Here is a 20,056-nt window from a genome sequence, read left to right on the forward strand (position 1 = left end):
TCAAAATTCACTTCTACTTATTTGGCTAGTAATGGACTGTATGATCGTTTCTATCAAATCGTGGACACTGAATGGACAAGAGTATTTGGAGTTGGACCATACGTTGGAGAACAAATTCCACTCGATAAACTCAGACCAACCATTAACATTCCTCAAAATATGGTTGACTTTACAATGTGTTCTAAAACCAATGTCAATACCAAATCTGAGAGAATTTCAAAAATCTCTCTAAGACAGTAAATTAATTTATTATTCCATCAAAATCAAGATTCTCCAAAGTTCACTTATTAATGAATTCGCAGAGGTGTAATGAGCAACTTCAATCACTGAAAAATCCAACTGATAAAAAACTTCCATTTCTTCTCATCATTCTCCACCTCAAAAAATACCTAGACAATTATCATTAATTATAGACCTGTGCACTGTTTTTCTATTGATGAAAGGTATGCACAAAGAAAACCCAATAAAGAATCGTTGAAAGTGAAATTTATTAATACTAAGCACCTGTAGATTGCTCTTCACAACTGTCTGAGTGTTCTTCTTCTTCGTCTTCGTCATCATCATAAAAGTCACTGTCGTCTTCAACGCCTTCATCAGAGTCTTCTAAAGATTCAGAACCAGCTACAGATTCATTCGATACATGTTCAGTAATATTTCCTCTTTGAATGTTCTTCTGTTCCTTACTCTTGAATTTGCTTTCCATGAGGGACTTTAATACTTCCTCCTCTGTTAATGGTTTAAGGAAAGGATGGTCGAGAAGGGATTTCGCAGTACTTCTCTTTTCTGGATCCCACTCTAGACATTTAACCAAAAAGTCTCTGGCTGTCTCTGAAACGAAGAAATTTTCCATCTCTTCGTCAGTTATTGCTGGAGACTTTCTAGCTTTGAGAATTTCAACGAAAACATGAATTGGTTCTCTGAGAGGTTGGAATGCTGGATACGGACATCTTCCTGTAAGTGCTTCCAAAATAACACAACCTGCAGAGAAAATATCAGATGGTTTGCCTTGATTCAAAGATTCCATGACTTCAGGTGCAATATACATTGGAGTACCGTTGATTTGCTTTGTTTGCTTATCTGATGCAGCATCTGCGTTCATCTTTTTAGATAAACCAAAATCGATCATTTTGATAACACCCCATTGGTTAAGCATGATATTGTAAGGTGAGATATCGCCGTGAACTATATTCTTATCATGCAAGTATGTCAATGCCTCAAATATTTGTTTGGCATAAATTCTCACAATATTTTCATGCAAACGACCCATAGCATTCTTTCTGATAACTACATCCAAGGTTTCTCCTTGTACTAATTCCATTACCATACAAATAATATCAGGTCTATAAATTGCTGCACAGGATTTATCATCCTTGAACAGAACGTATTTGAATAAATCACTTGCAATAAATTTTACAATGTTAGCATGATCTCCAATATCTTCCAAAATCTTAATTTCATTGATAATCTTGGAAAAGATGACCTCTGGCACCTCTGTGTTGAATGTTTTCTTAAGTGTATCCAGATAACAAATTTTCATAGCAAATGATTGTCCTGTTAAAATGTGCATAGCACTGTACACAACTGAAAAGCTACCAGCACCAAGCTGTTTACCAATTTGAATGGTATCAAATAGTTTTTGTTGTTCTTTAAATGATGGACAATAAAGTGAACTGAAATGGTAAACTCCACGATACCAAAGAGCTTTTTGTTGCTCTTCCATTGACATGGAAGAAAAAGATGATGATGTAGGTGTTTCGTCAGCTGATAGGGTTTTGCTTAGCTCAGAGTTAGTTACACTTGATTTCCTAGGTGGTTGGACAGGTGTTTCTTCAAAATCGTCATGGTCATATCTTTCTGAAGGTGGTGTCTTTTTGCTATTCTCAAACTGTGGTTTAAACATGTCATCTTCAGAAAAACTCTTATGTAGACTTTTCTTGGATGAGTAGGAAGTTGGAGTTTGATATCCATAAGCTGAGTGGGCATGAGGACTATGAGCAAAGTGTTGGAAGTTTTGATGGGAATGATTGCCATACAGGTGGTGATGATGGTGATGTCCATGTGAAATTGTTGGGCTCATGTATGTGGTTTGCAAGATGGAATGGGATGGAGAATGACTAACTTGTTGTTGTACAATAACAACTTGCTGTTGCATATTATCAACATAGATATTAGTTCTGTCCATTTGTGAGTTTGCAAAATCTGAAGCAATGATAATAAAAGGATCATGTTCTATCATTGGAGTACCAATAGAAAATACGCTTCCATCAGAATCATTGGAATAATCCTCTGTATACCTGACGCCTGGATTTACGTGAGCTTCCAGTTCAAAAACAGGTTGGTCATTATCATCTAGTTCTTCTATCTTGACAGTTTCTTTTTCTCTCTTTTTTGCATTCAGGTATTCCATATAGGCAATTTTCAACTCTTCAGTAGATCTGATTGTAATCAAGTCTCCTTCAGCATCTCTGTATTTCAAAACAATAGCATTCACATCAGGAAGATCATCATCATCTACAGGTTGATGTGAGCTAGTATACTTTTGAGAAATGATCTTTCTCTTAAGGTCATCCAAAGTAGTGTTTGCCTCTAGCAAATTTTCAATCGATTCCATGTTATCATCCTGATTATCTGCATGAGTATAATCGCTAAAGTATTCTCCAGGATGGAATGTATCCATAGTAATATTTGGAATTTGAATAATTGTCGATTGCCTAGCTGTGAGTGGTGTAGCACTGGATGAAGCAACATTTGACTTTGTAACTATGAATGTCATTGGGATTTCTATTTGAATTTCTTCATTATTCTGCAGAGCATGATTCAACTCGTCTATTCCTCCATCAATTTCAAAAATATATTCTCCTCCATCTAAAAATGCATCACCAAAATGATATTCATCCAAATCATGAGTTCCACTATTGGTACTTGATGGTTCTGTGGATGTGTCTGATTGTTCAGAATCAGCTTCAGAAGATATTTCTTCATCTGAGCTGTAGTTGACCTCTTTTGGTGTAATGGTTTCGGTGACTTGCGAAGCAGGTACTTCTGTACGTTCTACGCTAATTTGTGATTCGCTTTCTAAAGGTGTCTTGTTTTCAGATGTTCCATCATCAGTTTGAGTCGAAACATCAAAAAATCTCCTCTTGTGACTATTAGCTCTTTCTCTTCTTTTTTTGGCAATAGCATCTGAAACCTGAGACTTGTTCACAACAACTGAGCGTCCATGTCGTAATCTCCTTTCCTTCTTTTCCTTTTTTTTCTTTTCTTTTGGAGGGGATTTTTCATTCTCTGGATCGTTCCATTTAACCTTAATGGTTTGAACAACTATTGAGGTTCTTGTTCCATTTTTCTGTAGTGGAAGAATATTTGGAGAAGTTGCAGACATCCTTCTTACTTGATGAATGCTCTCCTTAGGTGAAATGGAATGTTCTGAATGAGGTGTACTAGGCTGTAAAACTGCCATAATATTGCGATCTTGATTTGTAATAATAGAATGAGGTTTCTTTGTTCTATAATCACGTTTTTCGTGACTAGAGCTAGATGAATAATCACCATCTCCACTTGCTACAGAAGTTGATTCAAGACTTGGCAATGTTTCGTCATCATCCTCCACTTCCTCAATTGTGAATCCTTCCTCGTTATGGACATGAGAAGGTGGTCTAGGGATTGTTGATGAAGGTGTTGATGAAACAACTGTTAGTGTTGTGGTTGTCGTACTAGTTGTTGTTCCACTTCCTCTCCTAGCTGATGATGGTTCTGAATGCGAGCAAGGATCAAAGAGTTGCTCTGTTACGATTTGCACATGCATTGAAGTTGGTGAAGTTGCAGAGGCACAAGGATTATTCAAAGGTGATGCAAAATAAATATTTGTTGCAGAGGAAACACGTTTGTGACCTCTTTTCCTTTGTGGTGGTTGTGTTGTATCAGAGATTGGTGTTGATGTTTGCGAGGAAGTTCTTATGGAAATTTGATTAAATGTGCCTGATCTTCTAGTATTTAGAGAGTAGCTTCTGGAATTTTTCGAGTCCTGGTTGTGATGACCATTTACTACTGGAGGTTGTTGATGAAAATGAGGGTGTTGTTCATTTGGCATGACGAAAGAATTGGAAGGAAGGGATTGAGAAAGAATTTGAACATTTGTAGATGAAGGAGTGTGGTATGGTTGGGAATAGTGAATTTGATGAATTGTAGGAGAGGCAACACTTTGAAGGTTATAATTGTCTCCACTTCTAGAGTTTCTATGGTGATGATGGAGGTTTGAGGTATTCGGAGAAGGGTTACCACTAATACTAATATTTAACCTCGATGATGACACTGTTGGTACTGATTCAGAAAAGGCAAAATCAGCGGAATTTGTTCTTCTGTGATTTGGCCTGGGTGGTCTTTTTGATGTTGTTTGGTTGTTATTGAAAGAACAACGTTGTTTAATTTCCTCGTCATCACTACTCGTATCACTATCTATTGTATAACCAGAAGTTTCCTTCTTGAAATGGTTCTTTGGGAGAGAAGGAAACGTTGGTTTTTTGTAGTTAGTTGTTGCTGATGCTGGTATTTTGTTCCAGTTATCAAAATGATGGAAACTATTGTCATAATTTTCTGCTTCTTCCTCCTCTTCCTCTTGACCATAAATTGGTGAATCATGATGATGATGTTTAGGTTGTTGTTGTTGTGGAATGTCAGTGAAAGAAGATGAATCGTGTGGATGAGGAGAAGCCTTTTCATCAGTATCATCCTCTAATCCTCCACTAAAATGAAATGAAGAGGCAGAGGAAAGAGGTGAATAGAAGGAAGACTTTGGATTGAGCCTAGTGGGTGTTGTTGTTGATGTTGGTTTAGTATTCTCAGTGTTGGTGGTATTTTCATTTGACTGTACAGTATCTTCTTCCGATGTTTGAACCATATCCATATCGAAAAATTCATCATCAGTACTATGTTGAAGGAATCCCTCTCCTTCAGATCCTTCAAAATCTTCGTAATTATTCATGTTGTGTGTGTATCAAACAATCTTGATCTTTTTCGTTCTTTAAATAAAATCTCTGGTTCTCTTGACTACACTCTAAAACTCACAAAACTTCAGAACCTCTATATGATTCTGATAATGTTATATCAAACAATATTGATGAACCTAGAGACAAACGGATATGACTTTCCGGTCACAGAAGCAAAAAAGACGAACAACCAAAGTTTGTCGTTTGGGTGAGAGAAGAAGTGTTTGCTCTTCTAAATTTTTTTTATTGTTCTGCTTGAAAATTAATTAAAAATTGTTTTCATGATTTGGAAGCCAATTACACCCATCTTCACGTTTCTATGGAAAGAAGGCTGATAATTCATCGATTTGATCTGGTAGTAATTATTATTCAAATTGATGATTTGACCAAAGTTTAAAAGAACATGAACGAAGATTTAAATGCAACATGATTTTCAATTCTATCCGAATGTTGGTGGAATGATAGAGACGAAATCTATGTATTCAGATCAAGTAATTCCTAAATTACAATGTTTTATTCAAAGAATTAGAATTTAATAATTTATTTAAATAATAATAATTAAGATAGTGAAAATTAAAGAGAGAATTCTGGAATAATTTAATCAGTCTTATTAGAAAAGAGTTTTTTAACAGTATTAATAATCATCTTGACAACATTTCTATAAATTACTAAAATTAATGCAATATGAACAACAGCAACCATTAATGCAGTTGATAATCCAATAACAGACCAAACAAATATCAATACAATATAAACATAAATGACAACTGAGGCTGCATGACAAATTAAATTCAGATCGAGTTTCATCATTTCTGGTGGAATGGCATTATTAGGTTGATCGGCCATTTGATCAGCCATTGGATTGGCAACATAACCAGTCTTTGCTGATGAAATTACATGACCAATATAAGAGCTGGCAAAATTCATAATGAAAAAGTGCATCTTGATAAATCCAAAAGCAGCATTGGCACTATTTTCATACATTCTCTTATTAATTTCATCCTCATCTGCATCATCATCCTCCGGAATGAATCCATTGAAAACTCCACGTACATTATGTTCCAAACAATAGTACCTTGTCCAAAAAACTAAAAGAAAGAATAATCCAGTCCTAATCAAACCGAAAATAATTTGTAACATGAATGTAACAATTGGCCATCGGATACGAACAGGACCAGAGGCATCTTGATTTTTAACCTTAGGTGAGAGAATATAGGCCAAATAACAAACGAGAGGATCTCCAATAATTGATCCAATTGTTCCAGGTATTATCCAAATTGATCCGAAAAAGTCGTAGAGTGAAATTGGTATTGGTGGTAGAATAGAATCCATCATTATTTTTTTTTATTTTATTTAATTTAAATATTATTATTAATATTTATCATTATGATTCAATTATCGGAAAATGGTCATTCTTTAAATTATAATAATATATTCAATCTAATTGTGTAATAATAATAATACTATCTCTGCAATGATCATCTCGCACTAATAATCTACTGCTTAGTATCTTCTCACTACACTTGAAGAACAAGTAAGAACAAGCAACTCTTTCAAAAGTGGAAAGTGGTATTATTGGAAAGATCAACTGTCCAACCAGATTGCTTGCTCCACAGAAGCTTCAATTCAATTAGAGTTGTAAAGTATTGTAAGTACGTTCAACTGTAATGAAAAGGTGCATTTGACTCTTGTGTTACGGCCTCTTCCTCTGTTCATCATTAAGGCACAACTCAAATCGCACCGTTCAACTTCTAAACTCGCCCAACAACAACACAAACAACGCGCAAACAATAGTCGACGGCTAGAGTTCTTTCAACCCTTCTTGTTAAGATCCAACCTGCGGCTTGTTGACGTGGCGCAACAAGGCCACACAACCTCACTCCGTTGTTAAGGCAAATCAATTTTTAAACAACCCACACACGGAACAACCTTACTCATAATTACAACAAGAAAAAAAACAACAAACAAATAAGAATGTCATTCTGTGAAGAAGTTCAAGGATTGGTTGTCGATAACGGTTCTGGTATGTGTAAGGCTGGCTTCTCTGGTGATGATGCTCCAAGATCAGTTTTCCCATCTATTGTCGGTTATCCAAAGATGCAAAGTACCATGGTTGGTATGGGTGGTAAGGACGCCTATGTTGGTGATGAAGCTCAATCCAAGAGAGGTATCTTGAAGTTGAAGTACCCAATTGAACACGGTATTGTTACTTGTTGGGAAGACATGGAAAAGATCTGGCATCACACTTTCTACAATGAATTGAGAGTTTCTCCAGAAGAACACCCAGTTTTGTTGACTGAAGCTCCTCTCAATCCAAAGACTAACAGAGAAAAGATGACCAAGATTATGTTCGAAACCTTCTCCGTTCCAGCTATGTATGTTGCTATCCAAGCTGTCTTGTCCTTGTATGCTTCTGGTAGAACTACTGGTGTCGTTGTTGACTCTGGTGATGGTGTTACTCACACTGTTCCAATCTATGAAGGTTACTCCTTGCCACACGCTGTCCAAAGAATTGATTTGGCTGGTCGTGACTTGACTGAATGGATGGTTAAGCTCTTGACTGAAAGAGGTTATCAATTCACCACTACTGCTGAAAAGGAAATTGTCAGAGACATTAAGGAAAAGCTCTCCTATGTTGCTCAAGACTTCGATGAAGAAATGAAGAACTTCTCCACCAACCCATCTTCCATTGAAAAGGACTACGAACTCCCTGATGGTAACGTCATTGTTGTTGGTAACGAAAGATTCAGATGTCCAGAAGCTCTCTTCAACCCAATGCTCATTGGTCTTGAAGCTTCAGGTATCCATGAAACTACTAACAATACTATCAAGAAGTGTGATATTGATATCAGAAAGGATCTCTTCAACAATATTGTCATGTCTGGTGGTACTACCATGTTCGAAGGTATTCCAGAAAGATTGAAGAAGGAAATGACTGGTTTGGCTCCAGCTTCTATGTCTGTTAAGGTTGTTGCTCCACCAGAAAGAAAGTACTCTGTCTGGATTGGTGGTTCCATCTTGTCGAGCTTGTCAACCTTCCAACAGATGTGGGTTACCAAGGAAGAATATGAGGATGCCGGTGAACAAATTGTCCACAGAAAGTGTTTCTAAATCTTGTACTACATAAATTGTATTTTATTAATTTTTCATACTTTATTTATTCCAATAACTTAATAATTCTTGGTGATCATATGAGTTGATTCTAACTTTCCTTAACTTGGCAAAAGTTGGATTAGTTTGCAAAGCTTTCACACATTCACTTGATGCAGAAACTGCAAATGCATCAAAGTTTCTCAAATTTACCAAATTGGTACATTTTGAAACAAGGTTTTCATACAATTTGATTCCATGTACATTGGAGCATTTACAAATTAATTCCTTCAAATTGGAATAGACTGATGAATCGAAAATGATTTCGAATAAAGATTCTAAACAAGTCAAGTCAGAAATATCCAAGTATTCCAAATTAGATAAGGTAGGAGCACTCAAAAAGGTAACATAGGTACTTTTCAATAATTCCTTGTTTTCGCAATCTAAAGCATATGAATTAGAGATGGTGAGCCTCTTTAGATTTGGGCAATGATAAGTGAGGGAAGGAAAGGTTGAAATGTAGGTATTTTTCAAATACAAATCAGTAATTGAGCTTTGGGAGTTTGGAGGACACTGTACAACCTCTGAATTTTCTTTGGTATACTGTGTTCTCTCTTTAAATATGTTTGCATTTGTCCAATTAAACCGTTCAGCTTTGAGTGTTGTGAGTTTTGGTAAACTTGGAGAAAAAATTAAATTTACAAATTCACTATTTGGCATGTAACCGTAGGAAAGATCAAGGCTAGTAATATTGGTTAAACTTGTAAACAAGTTTGGGTATTGAGATTCATTCAAGCTACGATTTCTAATAGCCAAATATTCCAGATTGACCTTATCTTTCAAAAATGGGACTAGTCCATTATCTCCTTTCTTCAAATATTGAACATGTTGTGGTAATTTTAAATGAGTGAGTTGATTCAAATATTTGGATTCTGACATGATTTGAAGAATTGTTTCTGGATAATCATGACTTGATAAATCTAATTTTTTAACACTAGACATGAAACTGCTATTGAGCAACTCTTTTACCTCCTTTTCTGTAAACTTTCTCATACCGGACAAGTTTAATTTTGTCAAATTCTTAATTGAACATTTCTTTAAATTCTTCACAGTTTGAATTCCCATATTATTAGATGATAAATCCAATTTTGTCAAATTGTCCAACTTTTTACAAGAAGCAAGAGCTTGAAATGTATCCACACCAGCAGAAAACAATGACAATGAAGTGACATTCTTGATAAATGATCCATCTAATAAACTGGTAATCTCTTCCTTTCCAATTTTGACTGAATTTCTTTTTGTATAACTTTTAGAACCTAATTTCACTTTAAACGAAAGTCTCTTCAAGGTTTCTCTCCAAGTCTTGGATACCAATTGACAGGAATTCATCAGAATTGGTAAATCCAAAAATTGATAAATGTGAAATAAATTATCAGAGTTTAATTGATCGGACGAAACTTTTCTTCTATGCACATCCAAATCCTTCAAGAATTCGTTAATATTGCCCACAAATTCATCAATCATGGAACTATTATTTACAAAATAATGATGACCAACCAATTTCACCTTTTTAGAAAGTGAAAGTAATTGATCATTGACAGAGGTCATTTCATTAAATAAAACACCATCAATATTTTCATCAACATGTTCTTCTTTAGATGATGATGTTTCTGCGTGTTTTCTCTTCTTGTTTTGTTTTGGCATTTTTTTTCTGGTGATTTTCATTCAGATGTTCCAGAAAATGGTAGAAGATTTTTTTTTCAATTCTTTCATTATTGCCCTTAATAAAAGAAACTAGTTTAAATTAATTTATTTACACATCATTTAAAACATCAAAGAATGAAATCTCCTGATTATACGAGTTTGTTGAAGCTCTTCTATCTGCAGATGGAGAGAGAGGAGTGTTACTTCCACCTAATTCCAAACTAGTATTATTCAAACTCGTTCCAAGAGGAGATGGGCTAATTAGTGAGCCACCACTTCCAATTGAACCAGCCAAAGTTTGTGCTGTGCTTAATAAATCGGTGGTTGGTGTATTGGCTTTGTCACTTCCAACACTCATAGTTCTTCTCAATTCTCTCATTCTAATTTCACCAAAGAGAACACATCCATCAATCGGTTTGGCATATTGATTGAGCATTGGAATACTTCTGCAACCTTTCTTTAATTGACGAACTGGAAGATAATTTTCACATAAAAATTCATTCGCAGTCTTGTTCTTGTCATAAACTGAAATACGAATTACAGCCAACTCTGGACAGGTAATGCTAAAGGCAAATCTCTTGTTAAAAACTGGATTGAAACCATTGTCAGTTACACTTTCTGACTTTTCATCATATTCATCTTGTGGAATACCTAATACTTGAAGTCTGACAAATGGATCAACAATTTCTCCCTTATCACTCATACCTGGTTTTGGCAATTGTTCTCCACAAACAACCTTTCCAATAAAATATTCCAGTAATTTCATTCAATTATTTAAAATATAAAGTTAATAATAAAAATAAAGAATAGAAACTCACTGTAAAAACAACAGATAATACTGGTGAAGTTCCAGCAGAGAATGGACTTGGAATGCCCTCTAAACGTAAAAAGTCAGGTTTTACAACATAGCCACATTTTCCATTCTCCTCGAATAAAACTTCGTTAAATCTCATATGTTCATCATAGGTCTGATAATTGAGAGCAACCATTTGACAACCAGTGGCCCAGCCCAACATTGGATTGTAATTACTTGATGAAATTCTGGTACCTCTTGGATAGGTTCTAGAGATGTGATTCTTATTATACTTGACAAGGGCTTCTGGATCCTTCTTTAGGAGCTTTTCCAATTTACCTTCAGAGAAGCTGTGCATTTTCCAACATGGCTCAGCAAACTCTCCATGGAATGAAACTGCACACAATGCAATTATATCTGAGAGACCTTTGGCAACTTTGGACTTTTTCTTTTCCTTCTTTGGTTTCTCCTTCGAGGAGGATGGAGTAGAGACAGCTTCGTCATCCTCATCGTCTTCCTCCTCATCGTCATCTTCATCAGTTCCACTGCACAATCTCTTACCTTTGAGAAGGATCTTTCTCCTCAATTCGTGAGGAGATGGATATGTCACAATATCTTCAGGTGGAGGCATGTACAAATCCTCTCCAAATATTTGGACCATAATCTTGGCCATCATTTCTTGTTGTGGTTCACTGCAGTGAACTTCCAATGATAAAATTACAGGGTACTCTGACGCTTTGAAGGCATAGTCGTGAATAATTTGGACTACATCTCTGAATTTAATTTTAGAGACGAGAGTGTGACCATGGAAAATGATTGGTTCATCCTTACCATCCCAACAATCCAATTCGACACAACGACAGCCAGTCAACAGTACATCTCTATACTTTTCAACAGAGCTTTCTCCTTTCAATTGATGTCCTGTCAGGTAGGTATTGTGAGAAGATGAAATAAAGTAGTGAGACAGTGGTAGAGTCATATCTTGATGTAATTTCTTAAATCCTGGTTTCAATATTGAGTTTGCTTGTGAAAATAAATATCTGGTAAAATCATAACTTGTCAAACCCAATCCCATTTCTGTTTGAATGGCTCCATGATTTTGCATTAATTTTTCTGCATCTTCAACTGTTTTAATATCTTGATCATCTTGTTGGGAGAGAATAAACTCAAAGAATTGTTGAGAGAGTACTAATTGGTGTTTCTTTGAATATCTGGCAAAGATTGTACTTTCAATTTCAGGTCTTCTCATCATAGATTTGTAAAATTCAACAAATTCTTGGTATTCAATATATCCACTTCCATCTGTATCAAATTGTTTGTATTTTTGTTTCATTGATTTACTTGACATGTCAATATTCAACTTTTGGCATAATTTTACAACTTCCTAATAATAGCAAAAATTGTTTAATACATTAAATAAAAAAATTGAATGTGAATAAAACTTACCTTGTAATCCAGTTGTCCATCATTATTCACGTCAGCTTTCATCCAATGTTTTAAAATCAACAACTTGGTTGGATCTCTATCATAACTAATTCTTGATTCTCTAATCAAGTAATTGAGTAAACAAATATTTTCATTAAATTCATTCAAACTCTCACACATGATATCAATTTGTTCATCCTTGGCACCATAAATAATTGTATATCCATGTTCCAATTGTGGTGACTCTATTTTTCTACCAAAATAACCTTTTGATTGAGTTTTTGCTGCTTTACCCATCATGTCACTACCACAAATTTGTTTAATATCTCGTAAAAACACTATCAATATCAAATCATTAAATTTCAATTATTTTCATCAATATTACACATCATAATAATAAATAGTACGTGTTTGTTTTGATAATAACAGGTTTAAATAGTTTAGAATATTTCCTACATACCATGTACTTTAGTTTCCTTCTTTTTCGAATCCTTTACCTCTATAAAAGTTTCCTCATCATCCAATACAAAATAATGATCCTTGAGTGTGGTAGCTTTCTTCTCAAGGGATGATTTTAACTTTCTTCCCGACTTGAATTCTTGTAAAATCTTGTTAATATAGGCTGGTTCAGCATATTGATAGGTTTGTAGTAAATGTTGATCAATGCAAATCTGTTCACACAATTCACTATTATCACTTCCAACGTGGAAGCTCCACCTCGAGGTGAAGATTCATTATTGTGATTTGTTGTTGTTATTGTTGTTGTTCTACTATTATTGATGATGGATGAGGTGATGATGGGTGGTTGTAGTGGTGAGGGTGATGAAGATAATGATGATGAAGGCAAATCATCCAATGCTCCTGGGCTTGTTGGATAGGATGACATTTTTTTCTAATTGTCAAATGTCGGAGCATGTTGCCAAATGGTTGTGTACCAGGTGGATACTCATTTGATATTTACACAACAAAGCGTTAATTGTTATTTCAATGAAATTCTTAACATCACTTATTTTCTACCTAACTTCATGTAACATTACAAGTTCATTCCGAAGCCTAAAATTCTAAATTTTAATGCCTAAAATTAAACAAGCTATTAATATCAATAAGAATAGACACGTTTTCCTTCCAATTTAATAGATTCACCTTACTGATTCCATAACAAACGTACTCTATTTTAAATATCTTTGGAGCAATATCACGTTACCGGCAATCTCCTCTATTTAAATTGTGCTTTCACGTTTTGTTTTTTTAAATCTAAAAATAAAAAAAATGTCTGTTACAAGTAACAGCAATAGTAGTAACGAGATGAAGGAAAATGCGGTTCTGCAGTTTGTTGTACACGATGAACAGCAGCCATTATTATTAGGATTAGAATTGGATGGTAATACGAATGAATTGCTATCAATAATTAATAACATGATACCGAGAGAGGATGTAAATGATGATCAGGATGAATTTTTAATATTTGATAATTTTGATTTTAATTTACAGTCGCCGAATAATTTGAATTCGAAAAGTGGAAATGATACCCTTATGAATAATAGTGATTCTACTTTTAATGCTACAAATAATTATTTATTTAACAATGTGAGAGTAGAGGAAGGGAAGAACAATGAGGATGAATCTGATTTAATATTTCCCAAACAGTTATGTCTTCCAACTGGAATGACAATAATTTGCAACAATATGGAAGAGTATAAACTGTTTAGGACAATATGTAAGGATCAAGAGACTGGGGATTTTATACCTATTGTACAGGAAACTAAACCACCACCATCAGTTCTCAAACGAATGGAAGAAAGAAGGAAGGAATTATCTTTAAGGAATAATCAAAATAATCAAAATAATCAACATAATAGGGAGAGTCATTTAATGAATCGGGGTTGTGAAACCTCACAAGATGAAAAAGAAACTTGAACGAATGATTGGGTCAACTGTGTATGAAAAGGATTTTTTCGGGATGTAAAAGAATCGAGAAAATATTCCCACTCACTAGGTACTAAAATTTATCAGTCAGAGTAGTATCATCTGATTAGATCTAGGCATGCTTGAAAGGAATTAGCAAAATTCTATTACAAAATTTGAATAGTTTTTTGTAAATAATAACAAGAATAAGCTCAAAATTATTCTTTTTATCCTTTTTTCTATTCTTTTAAAATATAATTTAAGGTTTACACAAGCAACACTACCAATAAATTGACCATCAACGTGGAAATGGTCCATGATCTGGTGGTTGTTTGAGTTCGTTGATAATCACAAAAATTACAAACCAAATTTTTATTGCTCTTATTAACATTTTTTTCAAAGAAGCCAGAGCAGACTTGGCCGAGAGGTTAAGGCGCGAGACTCGAAATCTCGTGGGGAAACCTTCGTAGGTTCGAATCCTGCAGTCTGCGACTGACTTTTACTTTCTCCCAATATCAGCGATCTTTTCTCCCGTTGTTTAACTTTAAATACTTCAACTTTCTATATCTTCACATCCACAACTGTTATACTATCATATCTGAAAATATTACCTCTCTTCTCCAAGTAATTATCTAGAACGAGCTGTTCTAAACTGTCGATAGGTTTTTTAGCTTGAACTTTTCTTCGTCAAAGAGTTGGGACTATGCAGATGTGGAGAGTGTATGTGAAGAGAATCTTGATAAATGTAATTATTGTGCTCATAGGAATGTTGAGCAAAAGTCTAGTTGTTATGTTTTTCTGCAAATATGAAATTGAAATTGCAAATAAAGTTCATTAATAAAAAATGTCGCAACTTGAAGACCCATCTTGATAAATTCTCTTCCCATAGAATTAATTTTGGATATTTATTCATTTTGCAATTTGGATGATTTACGTAATTTAATGTTGTCTTTTTCACAATTTTATGAATTGTTGAAAAGTTCGGAAGCATATAGAGTGTGGATGATTCAATTACATCATCTCGATCTTATACGAAACTCGAAAGAGAGAAAAACAAGGAAACAATTCAAGAATTTTTCCTTTTTGGAATTGAGTGATAATTTCGAAAGAGTTGGAAAGAATGGTTCCATTGAAAATAGAACGACAGTAATAATGAAGGTAATTCGTAAACAGTTACATTATTGTATTTTGAAGGAATTGGGTAGTGCAACTTTTTTAGAGAAATGCCATGAAAGACCAAGGTATTTGGAGGATTTTAGAGATTTGGTGATTGAAAAATTGACCAAAACTTGTGTCATTACATCGATGAATAGATATTTACTGGAATATGATCCATTCTATTTGTTTAAATATTCTAGTACAAGTACGATTGATCAGATCTTTTTGCAAACAGTTTGTAGATTTATGTTTTTGACAGAAAGTAGTTCTTTTGGAAGTGATAGTCCATTTCTCCAAACTTGGAAAAAAATGTCAAATAATCAATTGGAACCTAATGTTAAAATTTGGAAGGAAGTTTACCAGAAAAGGTTTTGCAAGAATACCAAAGCTTGTTTGTTGGCCTATTCAACTGCCTTATTATTTACATGACGGAGAATACAAGACAGCTAGTGAGTTGGTGAAAGAAGAGGGCAGATTGAAATGGTTACCACGTTTCATTGAAGAGTTTGAATGTGGTGAAGAATTCAAAAATTTGACGAATCCAAACTGTGAGGAAGCATTAGGATACTGCCAACACTATTTCTACAAGTTCAATATCAATACTGGAAAAAGGCAGTACTTTTATTAACCTGAACAAAGGACTGATTCACTTGGAATATTTACTTAGTTTATCTTATAAATAGTTCAATATTATGATTTTTGTATTGTGGTTGGCTACGGCCATATCACGATGAATGCACCTCATCCCGTCCGATTTGAGAAGTTAAGCATCGTCGAGCCACATCAGTACTGAGGTTGGAGACAACTTGGGAACCTGTGGTGCTGTAGTCTTTTTAGTGAGCTTTTTCAATTTCCTTTTGAACAATAATTCAATAGGACATTAATACAGTTGCTTAATAGTTTAAGCAAAGAGAGTATAATTTCCTGCGAAATAAGATTTATTGAACATTGTAGTTTTAATACTTTAATACGGAGAAAATCCCCTTAATTGTTTTTCAAAAAAAAATGGCTGAAACACTATTGTTCTCAACTCATAACCAAGCTGTACGGAAGAATATTGAACATTGGAAAACTTACATCCACAAAAAAACTAATTTCTTAAAGGAAAACAAACTTTTCTTTAAATCACGAATGTCTGAAAATATGGAACAACGAAGCAGATTATTATATGATGTTTTATCTCCCGAGCAAAGAGAAGAAATAATTATTGATAAGTTTGTTCTTGATTTGTTTCTGATATGGAATGTACAAGATTACTATGATGATCTTGAGAAAAGCTTTCAAGTTCCGTTTTTTTTGAATGACCATTTCGATAAATATACCATGTACAGCTTGCTGTTTTTTAGAAAGATATTGTTTGAATCTGATTCTTATATGGAGGAATACATTAGAGAATACCCAAAGATAGCAATTTATTCTCCCATGTTCAAATGTTTTTCTAGTTTTGTAAAGGAAGAATATGACTTGAAGAGTAAGAGATCCTCAATGTTAAATCACATTCCCTTCTTGAATTTCATTATTAAGCTTTTTAATTCTATGGGAGTTGAAGTTAAGGTGAATGATTATTTAAGAGATGAGAATGGAAATATCCTAGTCAATCAATTACTAGCAATTAGCTATGAACAATTTAATATGTGTGGAATAGTTTCAAATGACTTGTCAATAGAGAGTGAAGAGGAATGGAGAAACTGTATTTTCACTTCACACATAATGCAAAGAAAACAAACAAACTTCAAAAAAGGTAGTATGTTCTCTCTTTGTTTCATTATCCATGGTTGTAAAATTACTTTCTTTTGTTCACATCAACCTTATTCATTGGATTATTTCGTATTCAACAAGATTCAAACCTGGGACTTTTGCAATGTGGATCATCTTATTGAAATAGTTGGATGCCTTTTCATGTTTATAAGTCTTTCGTGGATGAATTCAAAAACAAATCCTTTTGAATATAAAACTGGAGAGATTCTTTCTGCAATGAACACTGTTGAACTTTATGAACAAAAACTAAAAGAAAAACAAAAATATGAACAGGAGAGACAACAGTATAGGATAATTAAGGAAAAGCATAGATTGTTAAAGAGAAAGGACAAAAAAATTAAGTTTACTGATAGTGTTATAGAGCAATTATTAAAATGTACAATTAATAAATAGAATAACCAAAGTTTAAACACCTTCTGACCTAGATGTTGGTTAATTAAGAGATTTTAGGTTCCGATTTATTAAGATATTAAGACATTAGCATATTTTTATGAGGAATGAATAAGATTCCCGTGTAGTCCAATGGCTAGGATACCTGGCTTTCACCCAGGAGGTCCGGGTTCAATTCCCGGCATGGGAGAATCATTTTGTTTATTATTCAAAAAACTAGTCTTAATTCGTGATAGTTCCTGTTTGAGATTTTCGACCACAAGCTTAGGTCAGAAATTATTTCCTTCCAAACAATCCGATGGGATATCCTGTTGTTTTTCTTATCTACCATTGACGCACTTGTCCCTTCTTCAATGAAACTGAATATTTTTAAAATTCTTACTTCATTCCAATAGAAATAGTTCTCATCTTCAACGCTTAGTGTTTTTAATTAAAAAATGAACAGTTCTAACTAATTTACTAGACTTGGGCTAGTTCCATTGTTTTCGTTTGTAAAAGCAAATGTCGAGATGTGGCCACATTTGACTCCTCAAAGAAATTCTTCGCTCAACAACAAATTCCATTTAACTTTTTTCGAATCGTAAAATAAATTAACAAAATAATCATGAAGTTAACAAGTATCTAAAATAGTTTCTGACTACCATTCTAAACAAATAACTTTTCACAAGAATCATTTTCACATCATCAAGTACCCAATTACCCAACCAAAAAAAAATCATTCAATACCCTACCTCATCCTAGTCTGGTCAATTGATACGTATTGACGTTAATTTTCACAACAACACTCATCAACGCCTGTTTTCCATCAAAACTAATCAAAACTAATTCAAACTAATGAGGAAAAAGTCTTCTGCTTCATCCCACCTGTATTATTTTCCGTTGAGTTGTGTAATTCTTGATGGTGCCACTAATTTATTGACCACCATTGTGGACTCGTTCTCTCAACAAGATTCCACATCTTCAGCAGCAACTGGAAATAACCAAACTTTCAATGATACTTCATCAAATTGTAGCTCGCCATCATTAATGACCGTTGACAGTTCAATGACATTTACAGAATATCATGATGGAAGATCGTTCACTGTTCCATGTGTTTATGAACTGAGAGATCGTTTTCAGAGGTTTTTGAAAGAAACTTCAACTAGGAGAGCTGATGATTATCTCATCAAGTTGCATAAATTAATGTTTTTAGATGAATTTTATGATCCAACAAGGAATAGAAGAAAGAGAATTGAGAATTGTGAAACATTATTCAGAATGTGTGATCAATATTTGACATTGATTCATATTCAATCAAAAAATTCACTTTCCTTTTCATTATTAGATACATTCCCATATTTGTATAACTTTGAAGAAATGCAAAAGATTCAACCTGACAATTCCATTTTGAAAAATCATGAATATTTGGTGAAATGGTTCAGAAAACAATCTGAAAATTTAAAGAAATATTTGGCAGAGAAAGCTAATCAAGAAGTATTGAATGGTGGAGAATCCACTTCACCAGTTTCACCAGAGGAATCAACACATGACCTAAATGAATCGATGGCTTCTCCAACATTGAGTGGATATATTAATTCTCCAACAAAATCCATACCTGGCATTGAGGAAAAACAAGCAGAACAATCGAAACTTGCCGATTATTTGGATGAAAATGAATTGAAAATGTTAACATACATGTTGAGTTCTGAATTGGAAGATTACTTTTCACTCTTCCAAAAGTCAAATGTTAAATACATGAAAAAGTGGTTGGAAAAGAATGTAAAAAGTTTGCCAAACTATATTATTGACACAATATCCAAAAAGAGAAAGAAATATTTACATTATCATGAAAATTACAAATTGAGAGAAGAAGATTTGAATATGAAAACAATTCTCGACTCTGATTTTGAATTCATTCAATATTTAGCAGAACATACTGAAGATTGGACAATAATGAATTCAGATTCTCCCATCATTCAAAGTTTCAAATCAAAAGAAAACTATTCGAAAATTCCAGATATGAAAATGCAAAAGTTCATTTCAAAAATCAATTATTCCATTGAAAATGTCTTGAAAACAACTCTTTGTAACACAGATGAAATTGGTGAAAAGGATAACATGATTGAATGCTCTGAATATCATCACTATACTGAAATTGATCCTTCCGTTTCGAGTAGAAAATATTCTTCAGTCATTCAAACTTCAATTATGAATTATGGATCGATATTTAAGAAACGTTCATTGGAAAATGTAATTTCATGTAGGGCAACGTTTTGTGGAGATGAAATACAAGATGCCATTCATCTCTACAAGACATGTTCCTATGTTTCTAATAAGAATGAAGATTCTAAAGCTCCTGTAAAGATAGTTATTGTTGGAGGGAGAATCTTTTCAAGAATCGATTCGAATAGAACAAAAGTAATTGATGTACGAATGTTCAATGTTGGTGGAATGTTTTTCAATTCAGATTTTGTAGTGCACAAACTTTCGTCCAAGAAAATGCTAGACGATACTTTGGAATATTTGGAAAAATCAATGAAGAAATCAGAAAAGGAAGGTTTCCCAATGCCACAATCTGATAAGCATTTTATTTGGAAAACTTTTGCAGATTATTGTAAAGTTCATTGTAAAGTAAATGTTGAATTGAAATGGGAGAAAAACTAGACAAATAAAAATTAACAGATCACACAATTTAACCAATAGTTGTTTAAAATGGAGGGAAATGTCCATAAATACTTGTTATCATCTCTTAAACGCATAAATACTATCACATGTCATTTGACTTTTGGCAAGTGTTTGATAAAATTAAGTTTAAAAAAAAATTAGTGAAAAACTAACACATATCCAATAAGAGAATCATCTTTTAAAG

At 33.8% G+C, this 20,056-nt stretch overlaps 8 protein-coding genes and 2 non-coding genes across 10 annotated transcripts in view; 6 read left to right on the forward strand and 4 right to left on the reverse strand.

Annotated features, from left to right (window-relative positions):
- NAEGRDRAFT_78999 (GPI anchored protein) overlaps positions 1-256 on the forward strand; it is a 2,004-nt gene extending 1,748 nt beyond the window's left edge. Inside the window, exon 3 of the mRNA XM_002679386.1 lies at positions 1-256. Within this exon, the coding sequence (XP_002679432.1) occupies positions 1-232 (232 nt within the window). The 3' untranslated portion in view covers positions 233-256.
- A 681-nt stretch (positions 257-937) lies between these two features.
- On the reverse strand, positions 938-1,264 carry NAEGRDRAFT_3246 (uncharacterized protein; the record flags this gene model as incomplete). Its single annotated transcript, XM_002679509.1, has 1 exon — positions 938-1,264. A coding segment is annotated over one exon (327 nt), but the record flags the coding sequence as incomplete, so codon positions are not given.
- Positions 1,265-5,582: 4,318 nt separating this feature from the next.
- NAEGRDRAFT_65164 (uncharacterized protein) lies at positions 5,583-6,320 on the reverse strand (the record flags this gene model as incomplete). The annotated part of the gene is made up of 1 exon (XM_002679510.1): positions 5,583-6,320. One exon carries the CDS (start codon positions 6,318-6,320, stop codon positions 5,583-5,585), a length of 738 nt encoding a protein of 245 aa, XP_002679556.1.
- A 639-nt stretch (positions 6,321-6,959) lies between these two features.
- On the forward strand, positions 6,960-8,096 carry NAEGRDRAFT_47526 (uncharacterized protein; the record flags this gene model as incomplete). Its single annotated transcript, XM_002679387.1, has 1 exon — positions 6,960-8,096. One exon carries the CDS (start codon positions 6,960-6,962, stop codon positions 8,094-8,096), a length of 1,137 nt encoding a protein of 378 aa, XP_002679433.1.
- Positions 8,097-8,138: 42 nt separating this feature from the next.
- On the reverse strand, positions 8,139-9,779 carry NAEGRDRAFT_47527 (uncharacterized protein; the record flags this gene model as incomplete). Its single annotated transcript, XM_002679511.1, has 1 exon — positions 8,139-9,779. One exon carries the CDS (start codon positions 9,777-9,779, stop codon positions 8,139-8,141), a length of 1,641 nt encoding a protein of 546 aa, XP_002679557.1.
- Positions 9,780-10,218: 439 nt separating this feature from the next.
- NAEGRDRAFT_1225 (tentative phospholipase C) lies at positions 10,219-11,620 on the reverse strand (the record flags this gene model as incomplete). The annotated part of the gene is made up of 2 exons (XM_002679512.1): positions 10,219-10,515; positions 10,610-11,620. Coding segments are annotated over 2 exons (1,308 nt in total), but the record flags the coding sequence as incomplete, so codon positions are not given.
- Positions 11,621-13,302: 1,682 nt separating this feature from the next.
- Positions 13,303-13,914, forward strand: NAEGRDRAFT_57464 (uncharacterized protein; the record flags this gene model as incomplete). Its single annotated transcript, XM_002679388.1, has 1 exon — positions 13,303-13,914. The coding sequence occupies one exon, from the start codon at positions 13,303-13,305 to the stop codon at positions 13,912-13,914; it is 612 nt and encodes a 203-aa protein (XP_002679434.1).
- A 398-nt stretch (positions 13,915-14,312) lies between these two features.
- NAEGRDRAFT_t192 lies at positions 14,313-14,393 on the forward strand. The gene has a single exon. It is a non-coding gene; the product is annotated as a tRNA-Ser (tRNA).
- A 2,933-nt stretch (positions 14,394-17,326) lies between these two features.
- NAEGRDRAFT_t193 lies at positions 17,327-17,398 on the forward strand. The gene has a single exon. It is a non-coding gene; the product is annotated as a tRNA-Glu (tRNA).
- A 644-nt stretch (positions 17,399-18,042) lies between these two features.
- NAEGRDRAFT_47530 (uncharacterized protein) lies at positions 18,043-19,851 on the forward strand (the record flags this gene model as incomplete). Its single annotated transcript, XM_002679389.1, has 1 exon — positions 18,043-19,851. One exon carries the CDS (start codon positions 18,043-18,045, stop codon positions 19,849-19,851), a length of 1,809 nt encoding a protein of 602 aa, XP_002679435.1.
- Positions 19,852-20,056: the final 205 nt, after the last annotated feature.

The sequence above is a fragment of the Naegleria gruberi genome, assembly GCF_000004985.1.
Source record: "Naegleria gruberi genomic scaffold NAEGRscaffold_13, whole genome shotgun sequence".
In the NCBI taxonomy this organism is placed as follows: Eukaryota; Heterolobosea; class Eutetramitea; order Acrasida; family Naegleriidae; genus Naegleria; species Naegleria gruberi.